General features: G+C 44.0%; 1 protein-coding gene across 2 annotated transcripts in view; it reads right to left on the reverse strand.

Moving 5' to 3' along the window:
• Positions 1–12,820: 12,820 nt before the first annotated feature.
• OSBPL3 (oxysterol binding protein like 3) overlaps positions 12,821–27,015 on the reverse strand; it is a 260,883-nt gene continuing 246,688 nt past the window's right edge. For both annotated transcript variants that reach the window (XM_082257477.1, XM_082257478.1), the window contains exons 20-22: positions 25,348–25,474; positions 15,247–15,369; positions 12,821–13,142 (exon numbers count right to left, since the gene is read on the reverse strand). In XM_082257477.1, coding sequence (XP_082113603.1) covers positions 13,046–13,142; positions 15,247–15,369; positions 25,348–25,474 — 347 coding nt within the window. In that variant the 3' untranslated portion in view covers positions 12,821–13,045. The remainder of the gene's footprint in view (positions 13,143–15,246; positions 15,370–25,347; positions 25,475–27,015) is intronic.

Raw genomic sequence — 27,015 nt, forward strand, 5'->3', positions numbered from 1 at the left:
TAGCTCAAAAAATAAAAACCGCAGACGTGATCAAATACCACCAAAATAAAGCTCTATTTGTGGGGGGAAAAAAATGTATTTGGATACAGCATCGCACAACCATGCAATTGTCAGTTAAAATAACGCAGTGCCATATCGCAAAAAATGGCCTGATCATGAAGGGAGGGGGTAAATCTTCCAGGGGTCAAGTGGTTAAAGGCCCCCCCCCCCCCAGTTTTTCTCTTTTGTTGCCACTTTTGGCTTTAATTTACCAAGGAATGACCAGAGGGATAAAATAGTTGAATTCAGCCATAAAAAGCCAAGCGATTGGCAGGGAAACTGCCACTCCTGAAGCCGTAAGTGAGGCTTCAAAAAACAGAACCCATTTTTCATGATTTTGTATGTCAAGTATTGTTACATCTGTTTTAGGGACTTTTGGATTTTTGAGCCCATTTGGACACCTTTTATGCATGGCTGACCCATTTTTTCAGATGTGTGAAAATGTAGGTGTTCAATCTATTTTTAGATCCTGGGCTCAACAGTTCGATCTATCGTTAGATCCTGGGCTCAACTGTTTAAAGGAAAAGTATGACCAAACCTCTTTTGGCCCTATTCCTATGGATCATGGAAGTACGGTTAGTTCTGCCCTTCTGTGACCTGTTTTCAGCTGAAAGTGCGCTACAGCCCATTGTCAGCTGACGTTACTCAGCTGGTTCAGGCTCTGGATCGATCCTGATTTTTCAGTCAGGATCTACCTAAATGCCTAGACCGGCAGCTAGCTCAGCCTCTCAGTGAGACTGAACCAGCCACCCCCTCCAAAGCCCAGCGCTTCAGTAATGGCTGGAGGGGCAGAGCACAAAGCTGTTGACCAACAGTCACTGGCTCTCTGTTCACTGAAGAACTGAGCGATCATTGAGATGATCAGAGGGATTTCATATGAGTTGATTCCAGCCTTAAAAAGCCAAGAGATTGCAGATGGAGTTGTGGTGTACCCAATTTATTTTTTATTGTTTTCTTATACAATACCTTTAAAATTACAACTAACCCACAAAGGCACAGAGACGGCTTATAACCTTTATTTTTACTGCATCAAAGATTACAGTTGCCAGATCTTGGAGGTCTCCTGTCCTGCAGTTCGAGCAGCTGAGGCATAAATTGTCCTGGATCATGGTGAATGAACGGCTGTCGGCTCAATTGGACAACAAATTGCACAAATTCGATAGAGTGTGGGAACCGTGGCTCAACTATCTAACCAGGACAGCTTGAGGGCTGTGCATGGGGGCGGGGTGCGGAGTTGGGTACATTCTTTATTCTTTCTATCGCTTCTTTTCCTTTCTTTCTTCACGTTTCCTTTTCTCTCTACCTTCCTTTCTTGTCGTCTTGTGTATGCCTTTTCATTAGGTTTACTTAGTGGTGGCACGTTGCTGCACACACATTTGTTTTGGCTCCAACGTGGCCTGAACATAGCGGGCCGCGGGGAGGCTTACTCGGGCTGGCCTGGTATGCTCACTTCTAGAGCTGTAGCATATTGCAGATCATGGTTACGGAGTGGTCATTTCACTAGTAACTCAGGGGACCACGCATGTATTGCTTTTTTCTTTTTTTTTCTTCTCCTGTTTCTGTTCAAATGTTATATAGATAATGACTGTATTTCCTTTGCTTGCCCCAGGGGCTAGTATAGCTTAGGCTACATTCACACCTGAACGTAGCGTTTTCGCGCGTTTTTTTACTGTGATTTTTACCGCGATTTACAGGCGTTTTTACAGCCGTTTTTTGTGCAGGCATTTTTAGATTGAATAGAAACCAATGGAAAATGCCTGTAATCTGCCCAAAAAGAAGCTCATGTACTTTTTTGAGCGTTGGGCGTTTTGCTTACAGCGTCAAAACGCTCAGATGTGAACAGGGGCCATTGAAATGAATAGGATTTGTCTTGTTGGGCATTTTGAGAGCTGATCCTAGAGCAGAAAAACTCCCCAAAAACGCCCAAAAACGCCTACATGTGAACGGAGCCTTACAGCGGTGATGGCTTCACCACTGAACGAGGTTTTCTGTTATTGTTTCTTATGTTGATTCTTTAAAAAAATTTCAATAAAAACCATTGAAAATGAAAATTACAACTAACAGATCTTAAAAAAAAAAAAAAAAAAAATAATAAGGTTGCAGATGGCAGAAACAGTTATTTCCTGAACCTGAAAGTGAGGAACCAAAACTAGAAGTGGCCTTTTCATCCTTTTTTTTCTATTACTTTTTTTGCATTTTAAGCATTGTTGCATCTGTTTTAAGGAGTCCATTTTGTCATTTTTCCAGAAGTACAAAAATTTAACGGGGCATCACCTCACAATCCTTTTTTTTTTTTTTTTAATTTATGAAGAATGATTACAACCCCAATTCTAAAAACTTTAGGATGCTATGTAAAATCTACAAAAGAAAAAAAAAAACAATATGCAATGATTTGCAAATCTCATAAACCCATATTTTATTTTCAATAGACAATATAAAACATGTCAGATTTTTAAAATAAAAATATTTAGCATTTTAAGAAAAAGAGAAGGTAATTTTGACATTTATGGCAACAATACGTCTCAAAAAAGATGGAACAGGGCAACAAAAAGCTGGTACAATAAGTGCTACTAACAAGGAATTGCTGGAAGAACATTTTGCAACAGGTCAGGAACATGACTGAGTATAAAAAAAGGCATCATAGAGAGTCAGAGGTTCACCAAGCTTTGAAAAGCTAGGTCTAAAAATTGTCAAACAATTTCAGAATAATTTTTCTCAATGTAAAGTTGCAAAGATTTTAAATATATCATCATTTGCACTACATATTATCATCAAAAGATTAAAAGAATCTGGATTAATCTCTGTGCGCAAGGGACAAGGCTGAAACACAATACTGGATGCAGGTTATATGCAGGCCCTCAGACAGCGCAGCATTAAAAATAGGCATGATTCGGTGATGGATATCACTGTATAGGCACAGGAATATTTCCAAAAATCACTGTCAAATCGAAATGTGACAATATTTTTGGCAACCATGGGCGCCACATTCTCTGCACTGAAGAGGAGAGGGAGCTTCTGGTTTGTTATCAGTATTAATTTCAAAAGCCTGCATCTTTGATGGTATGGGGGTGCATTCATTCAGCTTGCACATTTGGCAAGGCACCATAAAGGTTGAAAGACCTATCCAGGTTTTAAAGCAACATATGCTCAGGCAAGAATGGGACAACATTCCACCCCCAAAACCCCAGCAATAGGTCTCCCTCATTCCCAGATGTGAGAAGAGGGGATGCTACACTGTGGTGAACATGGCCCTATCCCAACCCTTTTGGAATTGGTGTTACTGACAGATTTCAAAATTACTTTTTTTTTTTTTTTCCCTTCCTAAAATGGTACATTTTCTCAGTTTAAACATTTGATATGGTTTCTATTGTGAATAAAATCCGGATTTTTGTAAGAACTTACCGTAAAATCCTTTTCTCTGAAGTTCATCGACAGACGCAGCTCCATCTTCTTTAGACTAATGGGTTATGCTCCTCCAATCAGGAATAGGCACTAGGCAGGAAAAAAAAAGTTTAACCACGCCTATGGGGCTGTCCCTGCAGGCATAACCACACACTTTGCTATCAGCAATCAGTTTAGTTGCAAGCAGTGTTTTAGAATACAAAAAAACCCCATTCACTCAGAAGTAGAGGGGCGGGTGCTGCGTCTGTCGATGAACTTCAGAGAAAAGGATTTTATGGTAAGTTCTCACAAAAATCCAGTTTTCTCAATCTTTGGGACCAGTGGGATGTCCCAAAGCAGTAAAATCATGAGGGGTGGGAAGACAACGCAAGAAAACGTAATTCCCCCAAAGGCTAAACCTAGCCAATCAGGTAACATGGGGCTCAACCAGGAACAACTAGAGCTTACCTTGAAAAAACATACACCCTCAAAGAGAAACAAAAAAAGATTCTCTTTAAAAAGCAGCCTGCAAAACCTTGCAGCCAAAGGAAGCATCCGAAGAAGCCAACACATCTACTTTGTAAAATTTTGTAAACGTATACACAGACGACCAAGTTGCCGCCTTGCAAACTTGCAGCACTGACGCCTGATGGTGAAAAACCCAAGAGGCACTCAGCGCTCCAGCAGAATGCACCTGCACTGGGAAAGGAAGAAACTGACCCTTCAGTGAATAAACTCCAAGATGCAAAACAATCCTCCTGCACTCGAGTGAAAAACCAAACAATGGGGGGGGGGGGGAAAGAGGAACAATTCCAATGGGCTTAGATGGCTATGACTACTGTTCTTGCTGCCCCCTCAGGACCAAGGGTATCCAAAAACAACGGAAAAGCAACAAAAGAAAGGGGCGCACCGACCTAGTACCCCCGATGTTTACATTTTTTGAACTGATACAATCAGTGCATCCACCAGCACCCGTTCACCATACCACGATACCAGATGGGCGCCACAACGAAATAAAACATCTCCCACCCGGGATGGGGGTGCTGTCAGCCAGGGGGAAGCTGTGACTCAGGGCGTTCCAGGTCGTCACGTTCCAGTGAGACGGTCCACTCGCAGGTTGGTCCCTATCCGTCGGAGCACAGTCATGGCGTGGCCTAGTTCTGGACTATGACCTGCTCACGCTCGCTGGCCAGGCCGGGAGACCTTAAGGATCTAGATTATCCAGTGCAAAATCACAGCAGGCTTTTGCTTGTTGTTCCTCTGGATCTTGGTCCGTCAGGAACTAACTTGTGTAAAAAATAAAACATACCAACTAACACAAATTTCCCTGTTAAAAGCTAAGACGGAAGTCCCAGCAGGGAGCTAGGTCCTTTTCCTAAAACTAGGCAGAAACAAACTGATTGCTGATAGCAGAGTGTGTGGGGTTATCCCTGCAGGGACAGCCCCATAGGCGTGGTTAAACTTTTTTCCTGCCTAGTGCCTATGCCTGATTGGAAGAGCATACCCATTGGTCTAAGGAAGATGGAGCTGTGTCTGTCGATGAAAGATAGAGAAATATGTTTTTTTTTTTTTGCAATTTGCAAATCATTTCATTGTTTTATGCAGCTTTTACACCCAACTTTTTTAGAATTGGGGTTGTCCCTGCAAAGCACAATGATAACTCAGAGGGGAACGTTTTTTTTCTCAACAAAAGTTGAGCTAGTTAAACCTGTTAGATGTCCACGTTAACATGAATAGATTAATGCAATATACAATACAGTCTTAGATTTTGTACAATGTATAAAAACATTTCAACAAAATTAATGTTTCTATAAAGGGCTCTTATACACAGGTGAAGTGCCCAATACAGTTTAAAGAGCTATTAGTTTATCTTTTTGGACTAGAGGGGGGCTGTGTACAAGCAGCACATAAAAGTGAATGGAGACACAGCGGCTGTATGAACTTACCCACACAGCCCAGTGTGACAGGTAATCAGGGACATGTCCAGAGACACCCATCCCTAAATACTTGTCAAACTGAGCTGTATGGGTGAGTGCGTACAGCTGCCAAGTCTCTATTATTTATATAGGCTGCCTGCATGCAGCACCAGGATGCTAATCCAAATAAATTAACAAACCGCTTTTGACGCTTTACAGGCTCTGCGCCCATGTGAATGGGCTCTAAGAAGTTGTGAATGCAACTTCATTCTCTGAGGTTAAAGTGACCTTGTCACCACAGGGTCACGTAACTAATAAGTCACCCTGTACTGGCTTATAAATTAAATTTATGGGGACCATAAAAGGCTGCTGACTTCTCTGCTCCCCAGATGCTGCATGTTTTCACTACTTCCAAATTTGTATAATACTTGTTACCCCTCCGGGCACTGTGGTTCCTCTGTAGTGATGTATGAGCCAGCAGGAAAAAACACTGCGGCCATTGGGGGGAGAAAGTATTCAACTTCTCCAATAGTCAAAAGCTTGCAGCAGCAGGGAAGTGGAGATGCTTCTTTATAATTAATACTATACAGGATTTATATAGCGCCAACAATTTGCTCAGCGCTTCACAAAATGAAGGCAGACATTACAGTTACAATACAATTTGGTACAAGAGAAATCAGAGGGCCCTGCTCGTTAGAGCTTACAATCTAAGATGAGCCATTTTGTGACCCTGTGGTGAGCGGAAGTCTTTGCCACTTTCCTTTTGGTTGCTCCCTAAAAAGGGCCCATGGTGCAAATATATAAAATATAAGAAACAAAACACTCACTGTGAAATAATTTTATTTACACAATCATACAGGATAGCCATGCCATACTCACTAATCATTATTCCTCTACTGATAAAAGACTTTATAGCAGCATAATTAAATATTTGATATATACATACTGTATGCGTCTGTGTGTTTTTCTGTAAAACAAAACTAAGGCGATTTTTTCTAATTTATGGAAGACGTATATCGACTTTTAATGTCACAGACATTAACACTTAAGATATAATTAATTCGATACATTCAGCTGTGGAACTGTGCCAAAGACAAAAGGAGAGAGACCAAAGACTGGTTTTGGTTAAACTGTGTATCTTGTACATTTTTACATTAGGTACATAATCCATGGCATAGGGAAGAATATTTTTTCCTGAAAGCACTGATGACACAAAATGAAACTATGCACATAAACTGCATGAGAAGGTCAAACAGGAAATCAAACAATTTTGAAGAAAAGAAAATTATCTTTTTAATTCAGCACCTGGTACCCATTCCAATATATGTTTATAGTCTGTAATGCTAAAAAACGAGTGGTATTTAAAAATTATAAAAAAAAAAAAAAATCCTAATAAGGGGGGTGGTTATGCCGTTCCTAATTTGTGATTTATTTAACAAACATCTCAACATACACTTTTGCTAAGAGAAATATAGAGGTTTCGATTACTGGCTTTCTGCTGTTATGCAGACTCTCTGACACAGAACAAGAATGCATATCAAGAAAGTCAGACTGAAAGCCTTATATGACTTCCTATGCTTTGTCACTGATTCCCGCTAATAAAGCAAGAGGGTTAAACATGACAGCAAGGAAACTAGCATTTTAAAATAAGAAAGTAAGAAATGGTTGCCTCCATGTTTCTCACATAAAATGTTTTCTTTAACATTCAAATTAAAAAAAATGTCAGACTAAAAAAAAAGAAAAAAAGGAGACTGCCATAAAAATTGTATTTTAAATCTAAAAACTGAGGTCTATTCGGCATAAACGTATGAGATTTCCTTTCATACCATGCTTCAAACAAAAGATGGATCTAAACAATTTTATCTAGCATATAGATCTCTGAAGCAATGGGTCTGTGTCATTTTCTATTGAATGGAACCAAAGTCAAAGAACATGCTTGGTTTAGAAGCTTTTATAGATTAGTTCCAACAAGACTTTGGCTTTAAAAATGATCACATTTGGAATAATAATGATGTGTTTATATCTACAAATTAAAAATTAACTTTCAACAGCCTGTCTACACTAAACTGGAAGAAGCCAACTTTTAATTAGCTGATATGGTTTTCAGCACACCATTACAATTTTCACCAGGGGTGAACGGAGTCATTTAGGAAGAAGCCAACTCTCTCAGAAAGAACTCCAAAAATGCAGACACCCAAAATCTGTACAGTGGCTTCCTGGTTTCTCGCTAGAGCAACAATAGAGGCATATAGAAAAACTTCAAAGGAATGACACACCCAGAAACACATGCTATGTTCTGCTGGCATTCCCCAGGGATCCTATTCTATTTAACATCAGCTGTCCACTTACAGAACTGCGCACCCCTTCTGAGAACATCCTAAGTGATAAAAAAATGAATAACATTGTATTACAGTTTGGTTATGGATTTTAGAATAGGTGTGGTCAAAGAGGTGCCAGGGATTTATATATATATATATATATATATATATATATATATATATATATATATATAAATATAAAACTCCCATATAATAGGGAAGAATGAGCAGCGATAACATCTGTGTTAAGCATTATTAAGCCCCAGCCTCAAAGCCTGTCTTTGAGTAGCCTCATCCATTTGCCCTGCAGCAGGAGAGGAAAACAGCATATTACAGAAATGTGTGACAAAAGGATTCAGAGCGTTTACTTCTTATAACTTAAATAATATAAAAGGGTTACCTATAGCCTGGATTCTGCTAGTGCACATCTAATTTTTGTACATCTGGCCAGGTATGTTTTTAATGATTCTGCATCTCATTATAAACACAAAAGGCAAAATATGCAGCAAGATTTTACATGTCTGTTGGAAGATATAATTTAATAATAACAATGACAGATCAGCATATACCTGCTTCAGACAGTATGCTTGTTCGCTTTCTTGCATGCAAAAGGATGCCAAAAGAATTACTGTTTTCATTATAAATAAATCTACACAGCAGAGTAACAGAATTTCAGTTATTAAGGCAATATGTGAGAAACCGTTAGAAAAATAAAACATTGACAATAATACTTTCAAGGATTTACATAAATCAAACCATCTTATTTTAAAGACAAAAAAAAAATCTACTACACAAGGAGTTAAAGCAATATTTAAGGCAATTTTCCTAAAATAAAAAGGGGCAAAGATATTGCAGAGAGCGGTCACTTACTTCCTCTTTGGTGGTCCCCCCGCTAGCGCTGTCCACTCCTTCCAAGTGCCCCCTTATCCAGCTGTGTGCTAAGAGGAAACCCGTGTGGGTGTGCTCTCAAACCAGGATGTATGCATCCATAGACGCACACAGTGCTGGCAAGCCATGCCCTCCCTCCTGACAGGAGTTTGACTGGCAGTAGCCGGAGCCTGCGGCTCAGGCTGCCAGTGTCTCCTGTGAGACCAGGAAGAGCGGAGAGCGGTGCTGTAGCTGGGACAGCACTGGAGAGGTGAGAGGAGTCAGGTAAGTCTCTAGGGATGGGAAGGGGGGTTACAGTTAGTGGGGTTTTTTTACCTTAATGCAGTCAATGGATTAAGGTAAAAAACATTTAGATCCACTTAAAGTGCAACAAGGTGCATACCACTTCTTGGAGCTCTCTTTTTTCTTTATAATTTACAGTTTAAAGCAGGGGATACACAGAGAGTTTTTCTTTTTTTTTTTTCAACCATTAGGTTGAACAAAAAAAAATTTAAATAAAAAATGACAAATTCTTGCATCCACATCACTTGTGGGGGAATCCCTCCCTGCTGCGCTATTGTATTCTGCTGGGGGGGCGGGGACCCTGTCAAACTCTAATTTTGTTTGTGAATGGATAGGGAAGAGTAAGGGCCTGTAGAGCAACTGCTGTGAACATAAGCCATATCTCTCCTTTCAGAGTGTCTGGTAATATCGAAAGCTATACTATTGGTGCTCAGTGAACCAATAAATTGTAAACAGAAAAGATAGATCCAGGAGGTGGCATAAACCTCCTTGCATGCCAGCAGATTTTAAATCTTAAAATATATCTCCAGTACATACACTCCTTTATATAGGTATATGTTTAACTATATTCTTTAGTCATATTCCCATCTAATAAATGGCAAGTGAAAATAACCTTTAAAAGAGTTGTAAAGTCTCATGGTTTTTCACCTGAATGCATCATGCATTAAGGTGAAAAGCCCTTTCTGCTTCAGCTTGCCCCCCCCCCCCTTTTTCTTACCTGAACCCGATCGTTCCAGCGACAAGATTGATAGCAGCAGGAGCCACTGTCAATCAAATCCAGTGACAGGGGAGCCAGGGCGGGGCCGAGTCCTGCTGTCTGTGTCAATGGACGCAGCAGCGGCTCTTTGTGGGGGCACCCCAGCAAAAGTGGATTGGGACTGTTCTGTGCAAATCCCTTGCACAGAGCAGGTAAGTATAACATGTTTGTTATTTTGAAAAAAAACAAAAAACTTTACAATCACTTTAATTATATAAGGGAAGGGATACGTATGCAATCTACTGGAGATAACATATTTAGATGATTCTTCTAAACGGAGATAATATTACTATACATGGCTTATTTAGTAAGATCTTACATAAAATTATTATTAATGTGTAAAGCACAGTAACAGTATTAGCAACTATTTAGATTTCATGTGTCTAAAGTCACATTATTGAAAAAAGAATGTTGCAATGGTGTTGTGCTGCACTTTGTTAAAAGGAGCCCGTATTAGTACATTATACATCATTCCACATATTACACAGAATGGGTCTTTATCAACGGAAAGTATTTATAAAATTACAGCTTCAGCCAAACCTTTTTTGTCTTTTACTTGGACAGGATACCCTGTCCCCCTTCACCTTCAGTCTCAATGACAGGGACAGGAAATTAGGAGGAGAGGTCTACATTGGGAATACATACAGCAGTTTAATAGTATTGGTATGAAATCAGGTTATGCTGCTGCCTACAGGAGGATTGGACACCAGGAAGCAAGACAACTGTGTAAGCTATCCCAGAAGAAAAGGATATTATGGTAACTGCACTAATTCTATTTTTTTCTGTTCTACGATTGAGGAACACAAAAAGTATAGCTTTTGGGACATTTAAAAGTAGTCCACCTAAGGGGTGGGCAACAGAGCAAAGAAAAGCTAACAGGTCAAGGAAAAAGAACAGAACTGGGAACTACCTTCAGGAAATGGCCTAAAGGACTTTACACTTGAAAGTGACATCCAATGTGGCTAAAATATCTACTGGGTAGCAGTCCTGTAAATCTGCAAAACTAGAAGCTTGATGCTGGAAAAGCCCATATAGCACTTATGGGTATATTAGAAGGGGGAGGGGGGGGGCTAATCCTTGAGACCATAAGCTTGGATAATGTTTTGTCTGAGCCACCAAGAAATGGTCGAACAAGAAGCAGGTGCACCCTCATAGGGACCAGCTGGGATGACACTGATGAATATGAATCTTTTTTTAAAAGAAGCCATGGCTGAGAGGTAGAGATGGACAGAAGAATGTTGTCTTTGTTGAGGTGAAAGACAAACTACTTTAAGTTAAAAGGAATTTCTGGGATTCAGCATCAGACTCTCACAGAGGTGATGGCTACAAGGAATACCACCTTGTGGGTGATGGAAGAGAGAGAAATGTTTACATAGCAATTTCTGAAGTGCAGTGAGAAGCAAATTCACATCCCATGGAGTCACAGGGGAATTAACATGTGAGATCCCTTTGTCTTAATCAAGGAATAAGAGGCCAATGGTTTCTAAAACAGCTATAGCACAGACCAGAAGCTTGATGGTGTTGAAAGCTTAATGCTGGTCCAGATCCATCAGCAGGAAGGAGAGGATTCATCTCAAAGAAACTTTGAGGTTGGAAGCCCCAAGACTCACACCAAGTGAAGTACGCCTTCCAGGTATGAGGATAGCCCTTGTGGGATGTAGCCTTCATAGCTATTAGTATTCTAGGATTAAAAGATACCCCTGTCTCTCAGAGCTTGGGCTTCAACAATTATACAGCAACTGTGAAGCAGCATGGTAAATCAGTCCTTGAGGCAGAGGGTCCTGACAATCTGGCACAACCCATGAGATATCTGCCAGTAGTCTTACCAGGTCAGCATACCACAACTGCCTGGGTCAGTCTGGAGCAATAAGGATCACCAGAATACTCTCCATTTCAATTCTGCGAAGCAGATGAGGAAGACGTTTCAGAGGCGGAAATGTACGGATCAGGGTGTACTGAGCCCTCAATGCCACCAGAGCTTCGTTCTACCTAAAGATAAACCTGTCTAGATTTTTATTACCCGGTATTCCCCACTTGCGACACAGAACACCTCCAAAGGTAGGGAACACTTCCCTAGATCGAGGCACTGCTTGCTGTGGATGTCTGCCTGCCAATCATCTACTGCTGGGATGTACACGGCAAAAAAATGAAATATGAAGTTTTGCCTAGGACAGGATGTGATTTACTTCTCTTGCCATGGTGAGATTTCTGACTCCTTCCTGATGGTTGGTGTACAGCACCGCCATTGTGTTGACCAAATGAATCCAGATAGGATGACCTTCCTGCAGGAAAGTCTAATGCTGCAGAAACTGCCAGCGTTTACAGCATTAACCCCTTCTGAGGTAGAAACTAGTCGGAATGGTGAATTTAAAGACATGCAGCAACTTATAAAAATGAGGCAGCTCCTGTTGCTTAAGACAACTTGTCTACTAACTTAGTCTTTAGAGACAGGGCAAGCACTGAGGCAATGCCAACGGCTGTGAACCTGGAAGAACTCTGCAGCTAACTTTTACCAGAACAGAATCTGGAAAGTGCCCCATGTGGAACCCGGTGCATTTCTAGACAATCCCTGCAATGTCCGGCCCAGCAGCATCTGGACACAATATTCCAAAAGCCAGGTTGAGGATGACTGCACCAGATATCTGCAATCAAAGAGTATTGATTCAAGGAAAAAAAAAATAAGAAAAAAATGTTAGCAAAAAATAGGTTAGGTTTTAATACAACAGAGCTGAACAAAAGAAGTCCATCCTCCTAGGACACTAGCAAAAAACTGAGGCATGCCGGTAGTGGAAAGGGTTATCCTGTGCTTGCGCTCAGTTTTTTTTGTTTTTTGCCAGAATACAGTAATCCGGGAGGCAGCAGTATAGTCAAAAGGTTTCAATACTTCCCGTGTCGTCAGCGGTCAAAAAAGAAAAACACTTTTGTAATAGAGTTTTATAATCTATTTTGTTATTGCTGTCAGTTTCACCATTAGTTCAAGTATTCTTTTGTTTTCTTTAGTCAAAGAGACAGGAAGTGAGGGGAAGTCTTCCTTGTAGAGAGACCAAGACAGCTATAAAACCAGATCTAAGTTCTAGCTCTCCTCCAGTCTTTTCAAAACTAATACATGTTATATTTTAGCCTTAGCTACACTGGAATGGTAGACCATGTCATTGTAACATAAACACAACACGATTCTTTGGAAAACATACATCATTTCATACATCAGTTAAAAAAAACATTAAAAAGAAGCAGGTAGGAGGGACGCATTTCTGAAATTACAAGGAAAACAAAGAAAACAAATTCAGCAGTGCAAACAAGTGCAGATTATCTTGATATTGTGTGTCCCGGACAGTAGATAAAATTTGATACTTTAGCTCTAAATGTTCCAGCAATTCCTCTAGGAGCATTGGATTATGAGTATACCCGTTATGTCAATAATATTATCAATAGTGCTTGGTACAAATGTCCGCTCCATCTTCCTATTACCACAAGACTGCACAGTCCATTTTGGAGAATCCTGGATCTTTCCTTAGCTGCCAGTAAGTGCCATTTGTTACCCATGAATCATCACTTGATTTCCTGCAGATGGCACAAAAATAAGTTAACACAATTACTCAAGTAAAAAGTGGTAACTAAAACATGTAAATGGGACATCTTGAAAATATTAATTTAATATATGGTTTAATTCTTTCTTTTTTTGCAAATATTATCAATGTCCTCCCAAGGTACAGGAAACAATAATATCTTATTATACTAAACATGTTGTCAGAGCAGAGATTTGCAGTAAGAGACCCTGCAAAATAATGTGACTCTGCACAGCTGACTTACTGTAGAGGACAAATTCTATATTATAAATACCTCCCAATATAAATATGGTTTAGATCTGCACATTGTACATGGTCTTAATGGTAATTTATAGGTCTTTTAGCACTGGTTAAGGAAAACATTTAGTTGTAGTAAACTAAGGATTCAGTAAAGTTCTTAGTTAAGTTTCCTCCCTAGGGACTCAAAATTCTTTAACTACTATTGTGGCAAATTATGATAATACCATATTAGAACCAATACAAGACAGGAGCCCTCATTATCCTACCAGCATGTCTTTGTGGGAAGACACCACGTTACCAGGAGGAAACACATGCAAACACAGGGAGAACATGCAAAGGCCATGCAGATATGTCTTTTACTGAGAATTAGACCGAGGACCACAGTGCTGCAAGGTAGAAGTGCTAACCACTAAGTCACTGTGCATGTTCCCCTTTCTTTGACACGTTTGCTGCCCAGCCAACTAGAAAACGTTGCTTTAATAGTATCCCAGCTTATCACTTCTTCCACACGAGTTCCACAAACTTTTTTCTTTTATTCATCATTGGCAAAAATGGTGAACAACATTCCCCTAGCAATGAATTGCAATGAACATAAAGACTGAAGTGCATAAGGAAGAAGAGTTCAGCTGGGAGACTTTTATAGGGCAGCTATATACAGTATTCCCACCATGCTGCTACAGGGAAGATCATCGCAGAGGATGAACAGGTAGAAGAAATGTTCGAGGAGGGGGCTTTTTTCAAGATAACAATACTGAAAATCACAAAATATACATATTTAAGCAACTTAATTTTGCTTGTCTGGTTACACCTGTACATTTGTGAGTAAATCCCAAAATGATAATAATTAGGCTGCTATAGACCTAAACTTTAGACCTAATTTAGAATGAAGTCTGACATCCAGAACATATCAAGATCTTGCCATCAACCTAAAAAATTGCAAGTAAAAGCACAGAAAATCCAAATATTTTAAATGCTAACTTGAAGTGTTTTTCCATTCCATAAATTATTTTTTATTATTAATCTACTTTAGAACAGGCTCTCTCACTCGCCCCCCCCCCCTTTTCCTGACCTGCTGGCTGCATGCTTGGATAAGGGTCCGGTATGTATTTTTTGGGGGACCCCACGCCATTTTTTTTTAAACGTATCTATTGCCGGCCATGGTATTGAATTGCCGACAATTTAAATGTCATTTTGTTCCATTTTTTCTTTAGAAATGTAATTTTTGCTGTAGCATGTTCTATATATGCTACAGATAATAAGCATAGGGGAGACCCCATACTGTTTTTTTTTATACTTTTTAATTGTCGCCATGTTTTTTTAACATTCACTTGTCAGTGGGGAACCCGAATACAGCTGATGAGTCATTAGTTGTTAAGGACTCGGCGGGCCAGCTTCCCGGCCCGCTCCTTAGCAACCAGCTTAATGCGGTAAATTACCACATTAAATAATGCGTTAATTACTGCTAATTTCAGCAGCAGTACATGATTAAAAAGCTGTCCCTACATGTTACATTGAGGTTGTAAAATCTCTGTACTATCTCCTTTAGTTTTATTAAGTGTATTGTGAGAGCCTACCTAAGCAGTTTATTTTGTTTTTTACCCAGACAGGCCCTCACAGTATAGCTGTTGGAGATTACACGATCACATTGCAACATGTATGGTCTGCATTAGAGCTACCTGTCCTTCCAAGTTCTGGCTGACTGAATAGGTTTGCAGATAGGGATGAAATCAAGCATACTTTGAGATAGCTCTAATGCTATCAGTGCACAGCGTCAGTGTACAGCACACGTAATGTTATGGAACTACATGTAAAATGATCAGGGCCGACTACTGCACTCCAGCAGTTACATAACTCCACACCTGAAGAAACGAGGCTGATGCTCCAAACTGTTCTCCTCCAGTACTCTCCTCCTTTCTCTCTGCAGCTGTTCTATCCTTTGTTTTTGTGCTTCTGCTGCATCCACATTTCCTTCTTCAAGAAGTCTGCCACCAAAAAAAACATCATAAATGTCATTAGCAATGGAGATCATCACGCCCTTGAGAACACTGTTTAGCTATGCAACTCACTCTATGTAATATTCATCTTGGAGCAGTCGCATTTTTAATACAACCTCCTGGCTAGTTCAGATGGTTTTAAAGGCGATCATTTTATTCTGTGTAAGCACACCATTTACAAATTCCAAAGCCACAAAAACTCCTTCTCATATTGTCCTTGCAACACTGTGGAAGCAACCATTCTTATTAAAGTGTAACTAAAGGCAATAACACTTTTTAGTTTGTATTGCTGTCTATGCCCCCTACCCCTGTTAAGAAGGTTCACTCTTTCAACTTGTCCTGTTTACTGTTATCATCGAAAGTAAAAGTAAAAGAATCGCAAATTTTGAGTTGACACCAGAACAGTAAGAGGGGAAAACTTTCAATGGGAACACTAGTTCTGGTGACCCAGATGTCGATCTGGGATTCCCTCACTTTGGAGGGAGGGGTCGCTGAAAGAAGACCGCCATGGCCAACACCTGGCCTTTGATAGTACTCACGGCCAATTTCTGTTCAACACCTCGTTGAAGAAAGGTCAAAATCCGAGCCAACGAAAAAGAGCGAGGGTCAACTCCAATTGACCCACACCATGAAATGTATGCTTTCCATGTACAATGGTAGTTCTTCCTAAGAGGTAAACTTCATAGCCCTTAGCAGTGTCTGAATCACCAACCCAGGCAAACCTCTATCCCTGAGCACTTGGCTTTCAACAGCCAGGCTGTCAAAGCCAGCGACTGCAAAGCAGGATGAAGATCGGCCCTTGGGACAGCAGATCCTCTCCGAAAGGCAGCATCAAAGGGATGTCGGCTACCCGTTGCACCAGGTTGGCGTACAGAGACCGGTAAGGCCAGTCCAGGGCCACTAGAATGACTGGAATCCCTTCGGCCTCGAAGCTGCATAAAAGCCGTGGCAGAAGCTTGAAAGGAAGAAAAACATAGATCAGACTATACTGGCCCAACAGGGCCACCAGAGCCCCTGTGGCGTCCGCTAGAGGATCCCGTGACCTTGCCACAAACCTCGGTATCTTTCTGTTGAGCCAGGACGCCAACAGATTCATCTTGGGGGTGCTCCACTGAAGACATATCTGATAAAACACGTCCGGGTGAAGGGACCACTCCCCTTGGTTCAACGCCTGCCAACAGATAGTCCGCCTGTCAGTTTTCCACTCCTGACATATGTATGGCAGAGAGGGCCAGAACAAAGCATTCTGCCCATCGGAGGATGCCGGCTACTTTCAGGATTGCCAATACACCCTTTGTTCCGCCCTGGTAATTGACATAGGCTGTCGCCGTGCATTGTCCGACTGGAACCGCACCAGTAGCCCCTCCCCCCCCCGGAGACGATCCATCCAATGATCCAGGGACAGCCTGATTGCCCAAAGTTCCAAGACATTGATCGGTAATCTGGACTCTTCCAGCATCCAACAACCCCCTTCTCAGTCCCAGGACATCTCCCCACCCAGACAGACTGGCATCCCTGGTGACCACTGTCCAGAACAACGGGAGAAAGGATTTGCCCTGCCGAAGAGCCGGGGAACTAATCCACTAGCCAGGGGCCCCCTGGTTTTCCAGCGCAGCCGGATCTGAATGTCCAAGGACCTCCGACACTTGTCCCATTTTACCAAGATCTCCTTTAGAAGAGACCTCGTATGGAACTGTGCAAACAGAACCGCCCTGAAGGTAGATACCATCAGGCCCAGCACCCGCATCCAAGTCCGGAGGGGAGGACCACCTGCTGGACAGCACTAGATGTCAGCATGCAACTTCTGGAGATTGTCCAGAGGAAGGTACCCTCTAACAAGGGCTGAATCCAGAGTCAGAACCAGATAATACAATTTTCTGAAAGGAACCAGAGCAGACCTCTGGTTATTCAGAGGCCACTTAAACCCTTTCTGGGTCTGTATAGTGATCCCTATATTGCCCCTCAGGGCAGCATAGGACTCTGGTCACAAGAGGAGGTCATCCAGGGAGCCCAGCACCGCAATCCCCCGCTGATGTAGCAATGCCAGAACTGGGGACAACACTTTGTGAAGACCCGAGGTAACGGCAATGCTCCTCTCCCGCAACAAAAGCAGAGGAAGCGCTAGTGTTGGGGACACATTGGAATGTGCAGGGAAGCATCCTCGATGCTGATTGAAGCAGAAAGTCCCCGATGAAGGGATGCTACCAGGGCCGTCTTTTCCACTGGGCATACCCGGCGGTTGCCCGGGGGCCCCACTTGCCCAGGGGCCCCACATGGATCGATGGATTGGTGGCATGTCCCACTCCCTGGTGGTCTAGGGCCCCCCCGTTCTGTTGTCCGCCGGCCCGCCCAGGCCCCCCCCCCTTATTGCTTCCTCCACTCCGGAGTCCGGCGGGGACTCAGTGGAGTAATCATCTCCTCCATTCTCCTCCTGGCAGAGGCGGGATCAGCTGCCCCACCACCTATCCAGCCTGGTGGTTAGCTGTATTCAGACCGTACCTAGGACCGCCTCCCAGCTCCGCCCCCCAACTCTGGCTTCGACTCACATCATCTCAAAGCTGTTCAGGTAGGAGAAATCAGGCTCCCTGCTCAGATGCTGCTCATGCCTCGGTAGATGATCCAAACAATCTCTGCCACAGCAGAGCACTGCCCAGCGAGTTAGTGTTCCAGGTGTCCTGTCACTCTGCTTCCCCCGCCTCATACTGCCCCCCCCCTCCCCCTATACTGCCCTGCACTGTCCCCTCCAATCATGCTGTCCCCCCATACTGCCCTCCACTGTCCCCTCCGATCATGCTGTCCCCCCATACTGCCCTCCACTGTCCCCTCCGATCATGCAGTCCCCACATACTGCCCTCCACTGTCCCCTCGGACCATGCTGTCCCCCCATACTGCCCTTCACTGTCCCCTCGGATCATGCTGTCCCCCCATACTGCCCTCCACTGTCCCCTCCAATCATGCAGTCCCCCCATACTGCCCTCCACTGTCCCCTCCGATCATGCAGTCCCCCCATACTGCCCTCCACTGTCCCCTCGGACCATGCTGTCCCCCCATACTGCCCTCCACTGTCCCCTCCGATCATGCAGTCCCCCCATACTGCCCTCCACTGTCCCCTCCGATCATGCTGTCCCCCCATACTGCCCTCCACTGTCCCCTCCAATCATGCAGTCCCCCCATACTGCCCTCCACTGTCCCCTCCGATCATGCTGTCCCCCCATACTGCCCTGCACTGTCCCCTCCGATCATGCTGTCCCCCCATACTGCCCTCCACTGTCCCCTCCAATCATGCAGTCCCCCCCCATACTGCCCTCCACTGTCCCCTCCGATCATGCAGTCCCCCCATACTGCCCTCCACTGTCCCCTCGGACCATGCTGTCCCCCCATACTGCCCTCCATTGTCCCCCTCCCATCATGCTGCCCCCATACTGCCCCCTCCTGGCAAACTGTCCCCCTATACTGCCCTCCACTGCCCCCTCCCATCATGCTGTCCCCCCATACTGCCCTCCACTGTCCCCCTCCCATCATGCTGCCCCCCCATACTGCCCCCTCCTGGCAAACTGTCCCCCTATACTGCCCTCCACTGTCCCCTCCCATCATGCTGCCCCCTCCTGGCAAACTGTCCCCCTATACTGCCCTCCACTGCCCCCTCCCATCATGCTGTCCCCCCATACTGCCCTCCACTGTCCCCTCCCATCATTCTGCCCCCCATACTGCCCCCTCCTGGCAAACTATCCCCCTTTACTGCCCTCCACTGTCCCCTCCCATCATGCTGCCCCCCCATACTGCCTCCTCCTGGCAAACTGTTCCCCTATACTGCCCTCCACTGCCCCCCTCCCATCATGCTGTCCCCCCATACTGCCCTCCACTGTCCCCCTCCCATCATGCTGTCCCCTCATACTGCCCTCCACTGCCTCCCTCCCATCATGCTGTCTCCCCTTACTGCCCTCCACTGTCCACCTCCCATCATGCTGTCCCCCCATACTGCCCTCCACTGTCCCCCTTCCTTCATGCTGTCTCCCATACTGCCCTCCACTGTCCCCCTCCCATCATGCTGTCCCCCCATACTGCCCTCCACTGTCCCCCTCCCATCATGCTGTCCCCCCATACTGCCCTCCACTGTCCCCCTTCCTTCATGCTGTCTCCCATACTGCCCCTTCCTGTCACACTGCCCCCCCATACCTCCCAACCGTCCATTCTGCATTAAAGGGGTCACGCTGGTCATTCTGCATTAAGGGGTCACGCTGGTTATTCTGCATTAAAGGGGTCACGCTGGTTATTCTGCATTAAGGGGTCACGCTGGTTATTTTGCATTAAAGGGGTCACGCTGGTTATTTTGCATTAAAGGGGTCACGCTGGTTATTCTGTATTAAAGGGGTCAAGCTGGTTATTCTGCATTAAAGGGGTCACACTGGCCATTCTGCATTGAAAGGGGTCACGCTGGCCATTCTTCATTGAAAGGGGTCATGCTGGTCTCCCTGCATTGAAAGGGGTCACGCTGGTTATTGTGCATTGAAAGGAAGCACGCTGGCCATTCTGCATTGAAGGGGGCACGCTGGTCTCTCTGCATTGAAGGGGGCACGCTGATCTCTCTGCATTGAAGGGGGCACGCTGGTCTCTCTATATTGAAAGGGGGCACGCTGGTCACTCTGCATTGAAGGGGGCACACTCTGCATTGAAGGGGGCACACTCTACCTTGATTACTGAAGGCCCCTTTCACACTTTTGTGACCTCAAAGTCACGCAATTTTTTACAGCGTTTTTTGCCGCAAAGCAATGCCTATTACATTTTTCTATTTACGCCCCCCAAAAGGGGGCATTTGGGTTGGATGGAGCTGGGGGCATTTGGGGTAGATGGAGCTGGGGTGGGCATATGGGGTGAATGGAGCTGGATGGAGCTGGGGTGGGCATTTGGAGTGTTTGGAGGTTGGATGGGTGTTTGGGATAGATAGTGCTAGGGTGGGCATTTGGGGTGGATGGAGCTAGGGTGGGAATTTGAGGTGGATAGAGCTGCTGGGGGCATTTGGGGTGGATGGGGGGGGGGGTGTATGGAGCTGGGTGGGCATTTGGGGTGCATAGAGCTGGGGGGGTGGATGGTGCAGAGTCTGACCCCTGCATTCTGTACATTACATACTCCTGTCTCCTGCATTCTGTACATTACATACTCCTGTCTCCTGCATTCTGTACATTACACTCTCCTGCACTATATACACAATACTGTACATTATATACTTCTCACCAAAGTCTTCATTGTCTCAACAGTTGCTGGTTGCTATGCAGTCTCTGACTATTTTAATGAAGTTCTTCTTTAAGGTAGGCTGAGCAATCAAAGCATATTTTATGAGTACTAGGAAGTCTGGGTTTTGTTTACCCTATCCCTTAAGCCCCTCCCACTGCTAAGCAATTGGCCACACCCACAATTTGCCGGTTTTGTTTCTCTTTGAGTGTCCCTCATTGCGAAGTTCAAAAGTTGGGAGGTATGAATATGTATATAGTAAGGTATATACTCCAGGTAGTTGTACTCTCTTGTAGTATATATTGGTCCCTGTAATATGTATATAGTAAGGTATATACTCCAGGTAGTAGTTGTACTCTCTTGTAGTATATAGTGTTCCCTGTAATGTGTATAGTCTATATACATATTACAGGGAACACTATACTACAAGAGAGTACAACTACTACCTGGAGAGGATATATACCTTACTATATACATATTACAGGGACCAATATATACTACAAGACACTGATTTTGTTTGAGGTACCAATAAAAATAAATATCGCCTTATCGATAACTTGCATTTTTATTCTCGTGCGTGATTGTGTAGCCAGGGGGCTCAAGTGCACTGCATTGCCCAGGGGCCTATAAGGCTCTTAAGATGGCACTGGATGCTACGAATGTGCGAATGGACTCTATTCTGAACTTCTGTACACACAAAAGCAGTTCCGAATCCTAAGGTCCAGAATTCGACAAACCTAGCCCTCCTTCTTTGGGATTGTGAACAGGCTTGAATAAAAAACCCTGAAACCATACCGATGCCTGAAGCAACAGGTCATGCACCACCCTAAGGAGAGCTTGCAATCAGTCTGGGACACATTTTGGAAGGGAGAACTTTTTCGAAGGGCAAGAACAAAACTCACTTGTAACTGGACAGTATCACTTTGTGGACCCATTGTTGTTTTTTTTTTTTTTACCAAGGAGGTCCACTGGCTTGGAAACCAGCCAAAACGTCCCCCCATCCCCAGGCACGGCTGGGGGCGCACCTTCAAGCTGAAGGAGCATTGTCTGCATGTCTAGGAAAAAATCCTGCTCTCGGCCTGCTAGACCAGGGCTGCTTGGAACCTCCCAAGGAGGATTTAAACTTCTTCTGGGCCAAGAAAGACGGGCCACATCTGCGACGAAGTTCTCTTTCCTTCCCAGACTATGGAAGAAAGGTACTCTTCCCCTCTGTGAGACTCTTAACAATGTCATTCAGGGTAGTCTCTAACAGGCGATCGTTTTGAAGGGGTAAGGAAGTCAGAGCTTCTTTAGAGGTCTGGTCCACAGAACAACACTTAAGCCACAAAACACGCCTAAGCCCACTGCCGAAACAGATAGCTTAGAGATCAGGAGAGCTGCATCCAAAGAGGCATTGCAGACAAACTGGAAAGGTTTGTAAGTATTATTTACTCACGTGATCGCGCCTGGGTATTTTCAGATGTAAATTATTTTTTATATGTGTACAATGAAGAAAAAGAAATTGAGCAGCTGGTCTAAACAACAAGTTGTGAAAAATGTGGTAAATGTGAGACAGCGTTCAAATTTAAATGTGAATAAATTAATTGAATAAATATAAATACACAAATCACAAAAAAAAATGAGTGAAATATAAAGGAAAGGGGAATTTAACACCTAAAGTGCTCAAATATTAAAGTGATTGTGCATATATTGGCAGTCTTTATAGTTCCAAAGTGCAGGTGCAAAAACGGGCAGCAAAAACAATTATGTGCTCATACAACGGCGCCCCTCTGTAAGGAGGGGCCCAGCTCAGACACAAGGCCTAGTAGGCTGTAAGACTTGGCCCAAAATTTTGGGCGCCCGGCCGTGAGTGCGCAGAACTGAGGGGACCTGGAACGACCAGGGAAGCGGAGGGGAGGGCGGATGTATGAACGGAGAGCAGCGGCTTCAGCCGCTCTTACTAGGGCCGCCCCACAGAGCGTCTGGCCAGTAGGCTGCAAAGACACAACCTCAATTACCGGCAGGTCCAACCAGGTGGAGTGCGGACCCGCAGAAGCCCGGTCACCTGCCCCCTAGGCCTGACAGCAGTATACGTGATCCCAAGGGAGACCCCCCCAGCACAATCAACCTCAAGGGTGGAGGGGATACAGCGCGCCTGCTAGATACCCAGGCCAGGGGGACACAGGGTATGTAGAAAGCCAGCCCAGGACCACACCAGGGAGGGGAGGGGTGTTGGAGATGAACCCCGGAGGGACCGACCACCCCAGGGAGTACCCGCGCCCCACTTAACGTCCAGGAAGGAGGGAGGTGGCCATCTACTTACCGGTCCAGCATGTGTGCAGGTAACACTCCTAAGACAGAACCTCATCACCACTGAAGTAGGGGGCTGTCGGCTAGGGTAACACTGACGCAGACTATTGGCGCCCGGTCATATGTGTCCCCGCGAGACTTTTAACTCGCTGGCTGCCCCGATCCAGGATAGGGCCTGTTGCGGCTGACCCAGCATGGAGCTCTGCTCTGCGCGCGCTCGATGGCCAAACTGGGGGACCACTGGATCTAGATTATCCAGTCCGGCAGTTAAATGTAGATCTTGCAGGAAAAAAAACTGGAGAAAAAAAGCCATTTTAACTACTTCTGGACTGGAAGGATTTGCCCCCTTAATAACCAGGCCATTTTTTGTGAATCGGCACTGTGTTACTTTAACTGACAACTGCGTGGTCGTGCAACGCTGTACCCAAATAAAATTGATAAAATTGATGTCCTTTTTTCCCCCACAAACCAGACTTTCTTTTGGTGGTATTTGATCACCTCTGCTTTATTTTGATTATGCGCTATAAACAAAAAAATAGCGACAATTTTGAAAAAAAAAAAAAAAGCAGTATTTTTCACATTCTGCTGTAAAACGTTCCCAATAAAAAATGTTTTAAATCACATTTTTTTCATCATTTTTGGCCAATTTGTATTTTGCCACATATTTTTGGTAAAAAAAAATCCCAATAACTGTATTTTGATTGGTTTGCACAAAAGTTATCATGCCTACAAACTAGAGGAAAGATTTATATAATTTTTATTTATTTATTTACTTTTTTACTAGTAATGGTGGCGATCTGCGATTTTTAGCGGGACTGTGGCATTCCTGCGGACAGATCGGACCCCTAACTGACATTTTTGACACTTTTGGGGGGACCAGTGACATTACTACAGTAATCAGTGCTAAAAATATGCACTGTTACTGTAATAATGACACTGGCAGGGAAGGGGTTAACACCAGGGGCGATCAAAGGGTTAATTGTGTACCTTGGGAGGGATTCTAACTGTGTGGGGCCAGACTTGGTGGATGGAAACAGGGGTCCTGTGTTCGGAGATGACAGGAACACAGGAGCCCTGTTTAAATCAGTGACAGATGAGCAGTGTGCCGTGTTTACAACAGCACATAGCCTTCTGTCAGTCCCTGCAGCGATCCCCGGGTTCCCGATGGCCATTGTGACACGTTGCTTAGCTAGGGCTAGAGAACGGGTGTGTGATCGCGTGCCCGAGACCCGCTCCTGCGAACTTACGTACCCCTATGTTGGTTTGTGCAGGAGAGCCAGCCTGCCACAGTATATCTGCGGCGGCTGGTCTTTAAGCGGTTAAAGGGAAAAAAATTGCCAGGACCAGAGAATCCTGGCAGGAAACTAGGTCCTTATTGCTGACTAGGCAGAAAAAACTGAGTACCTATAGCAAAGAGGGGGAGTATACCACATAGGACTGCCCATAGGTGTAGCCAAGTCTTATTTCTGCCTAGTGTCCTACTCCTGTGGGGGGCAATATAACAAAACAAAAGAGAAACAAAAGTTTTGCTTTTAGTTACACTTTATAGTGTACCAATCTCATACAGTTAGTGAAAGCTGTCATTTTGTGTCAGTTTTTACAAGAATTCTGACTGATTTGGAATTATACCCCACCCGTTTAAGTTATCTATAGACTTATAAAGCTGTCTGATAGATCTATACAAACATCTGTGATACGCGTGTCATTGTATCTGGAATAATATTTCTCTTCATACAGGCACACACGTGAACAGTCACACCATAGTGGGGGAAGTGGGTATGGATGGCTCATTTCATTAACCTTCTTTCAAAACCACACACTCCTCCTAATCTATACTGCATCTTCCTGAGATCGATTCCCCTATGTCACAGGCTTCTATGACAAAATTCACAAAACAAAATCAATGTACAGGTGGTGCAAAACACAAAATGAGAACATTTTGGGTGTCACTATTAGGTAGTACAAAAGCTACATGCTACTCACTCTCTATATTGGTCGAGATACCTAGGCAATTTTTCAAGTAATTTTTTGTAAATATAGGAAAACAATTTGTTCTTTATTATGTGCAGTAATCATTTTTCTACTGCTCCTGATTTCTAAATGGCCCGGGAACCAAAGTACAAAGGCACTGGTAACTTAGAACATTTTGTTGCAATCCAAAAGGGCAAATGTAGCATGATTCATTGACAGTGGCATTTCAATTGTTGTCAGTGGCGTATCAGTCACAAAACTGATTGTGGCATATAATAAAAAACATCTCATCTTTGGCAGGTAAACCAATTCACATACAGGTACTTTAACTCTGTATTCAGCAGTTTGACTGCTGCTCTGCTTAAAAAAATGTATGGGGAAACAATTGAATGTTGTAATCTGCCCTTTAACACTCTTATTCTATTTAAGCTCCTGTGTAACATAACTAAAAAATGGATCAGTAACAGATAACCGTACCTTTGGTCTGGTCTAAATCTGGTGTCAGTACAAGGTAGCAGTGACTTTGTCTTTGGATCAAATTCATTAAGCTGTAGCGCATTCTTTGTAAAGCCATAGTACATTTCTGAATCCTTGGGCATTGGATCTGTTAGAAAAACAGGAATTCACATATGTGAAGTAGTACTTTGGTAAACATACTGTATATTATATAGAAACATATGTACGGTTAGCAACAACAAATGCCTATAAGTTTAGGAAGTGGAAACAAAAATGACATACGATTCGCACTAAAGGTGATTATGAAGTTCCACACAGGGTCGGTGCTAGGCAACGCAAGACCAGCTACTTGAATTCCCCCCATAAAAAATAAAAAAAACTTCAAAATTGATCAAAATGATCTAATATAAGTACACTCCTTGCATTTCCCATATACCCCCTATACTCATAGCACCCTCTATGCATTCCCCATACACTCCCTATACGCACAACACACTCCATGTATTCCCCATACACACTCGATACTCGCAGCACACTCAATGCATTTCCCATATACCCCATATACTTAAAGCACACGCCATGCATTCCCCATACACCCCCTATATGCACAGCACATTCCATGCATTCCCCTTACACCCCCTATACGCACAGCACACTCCATGCATTCCCCATACACCCTCTATACTCGCAGCACACTCAATGCATTTCCCATATACTCACAGCACACTCCATGCATTCCCCATACACCCTCTATACTCGCAGCACACTCAATGCATTTCCCATATACTCACAGCACACTCCATGCATTCCCCATACACCCTCTATACTCGCAGCACACTCAATGCATTTCCCATATACTCACAGCATTTCCAGGGTCTCTCCATGCCCCGTTCACATATACTCTTCTGTGCCTCATCCTCTATGACAGGGGTCTTCAAACTATGGCCCTCCAGTTGTTCAGGAACTACAATTCCCATCATGCCTAGTCATGTCTGGGCAGGTCCGAGTTTTACAATGCCTTATGGGATGTGCAGTTCCGCAACAGCTGGAAGGCCGTGGTTTGAGGATCCCTGCTCTATGATATCTGGGATGTAGTAGCATGTGACCCACCTGACACACCCATCCTTCTGTTGAGCAACTCACTCAAAGCTATCTGGTGTTTTCCCCACACAAACCCTTGCATTCTGGGAAATGTAGTTCAGAGCTATTTCGGCTGCCCCTACACAGAGGATGATGCAGGCCATGGAGAACTTCATCTCCTAGAGTGCAGTGCGCAACCCCGTGTTCTGTGTTTAGCAGGGATTGGCTGAGAGAGAGGTTAGTGTCTCTGTGCCAGGATGGAGTTGGATCCTCTGCTCCGGAGCTGGTGTGGGGAGCCTGACTTCAGGGCCTCCCTGAAGGAGAACCACTGAGACCAGACAAGATCTGCTTCCTCTGGAGGGGGGAGCTGGGATAGCAATTGTGAGATCCTGTATAATGTGATCAGCATGCAAGAGGCTGTGGCTGTGCCCTAAGTGGCAGTATGCCCTAGGTAGCTGCCTAGTTTGCCTAGCAGTAGCGCCGGCCCTGGTTCCAGAGTATGGTTTCTGTGCAGGGAAGACTGGGGTTTCAGTTTTCTCCAGTTTTTTTTGTCCCAGATTGGGGCCTGGAGGCTGAAGACTCTGAAGAGATTAAATCTTGTGTTCAATT

Source organism: Pelophylax lessonae (genome assembly GCF_965119305.1).
Source record: "Pelophylax lessonae genome assembly, chromosome: 5".
Taxonomy (NCBI): domain Eukaryota; kingdom Metazoa; phylum Chordata; class Amphibia; order Anura; family Ranidae; genus Pelophylax; species Pelophylax lessonae.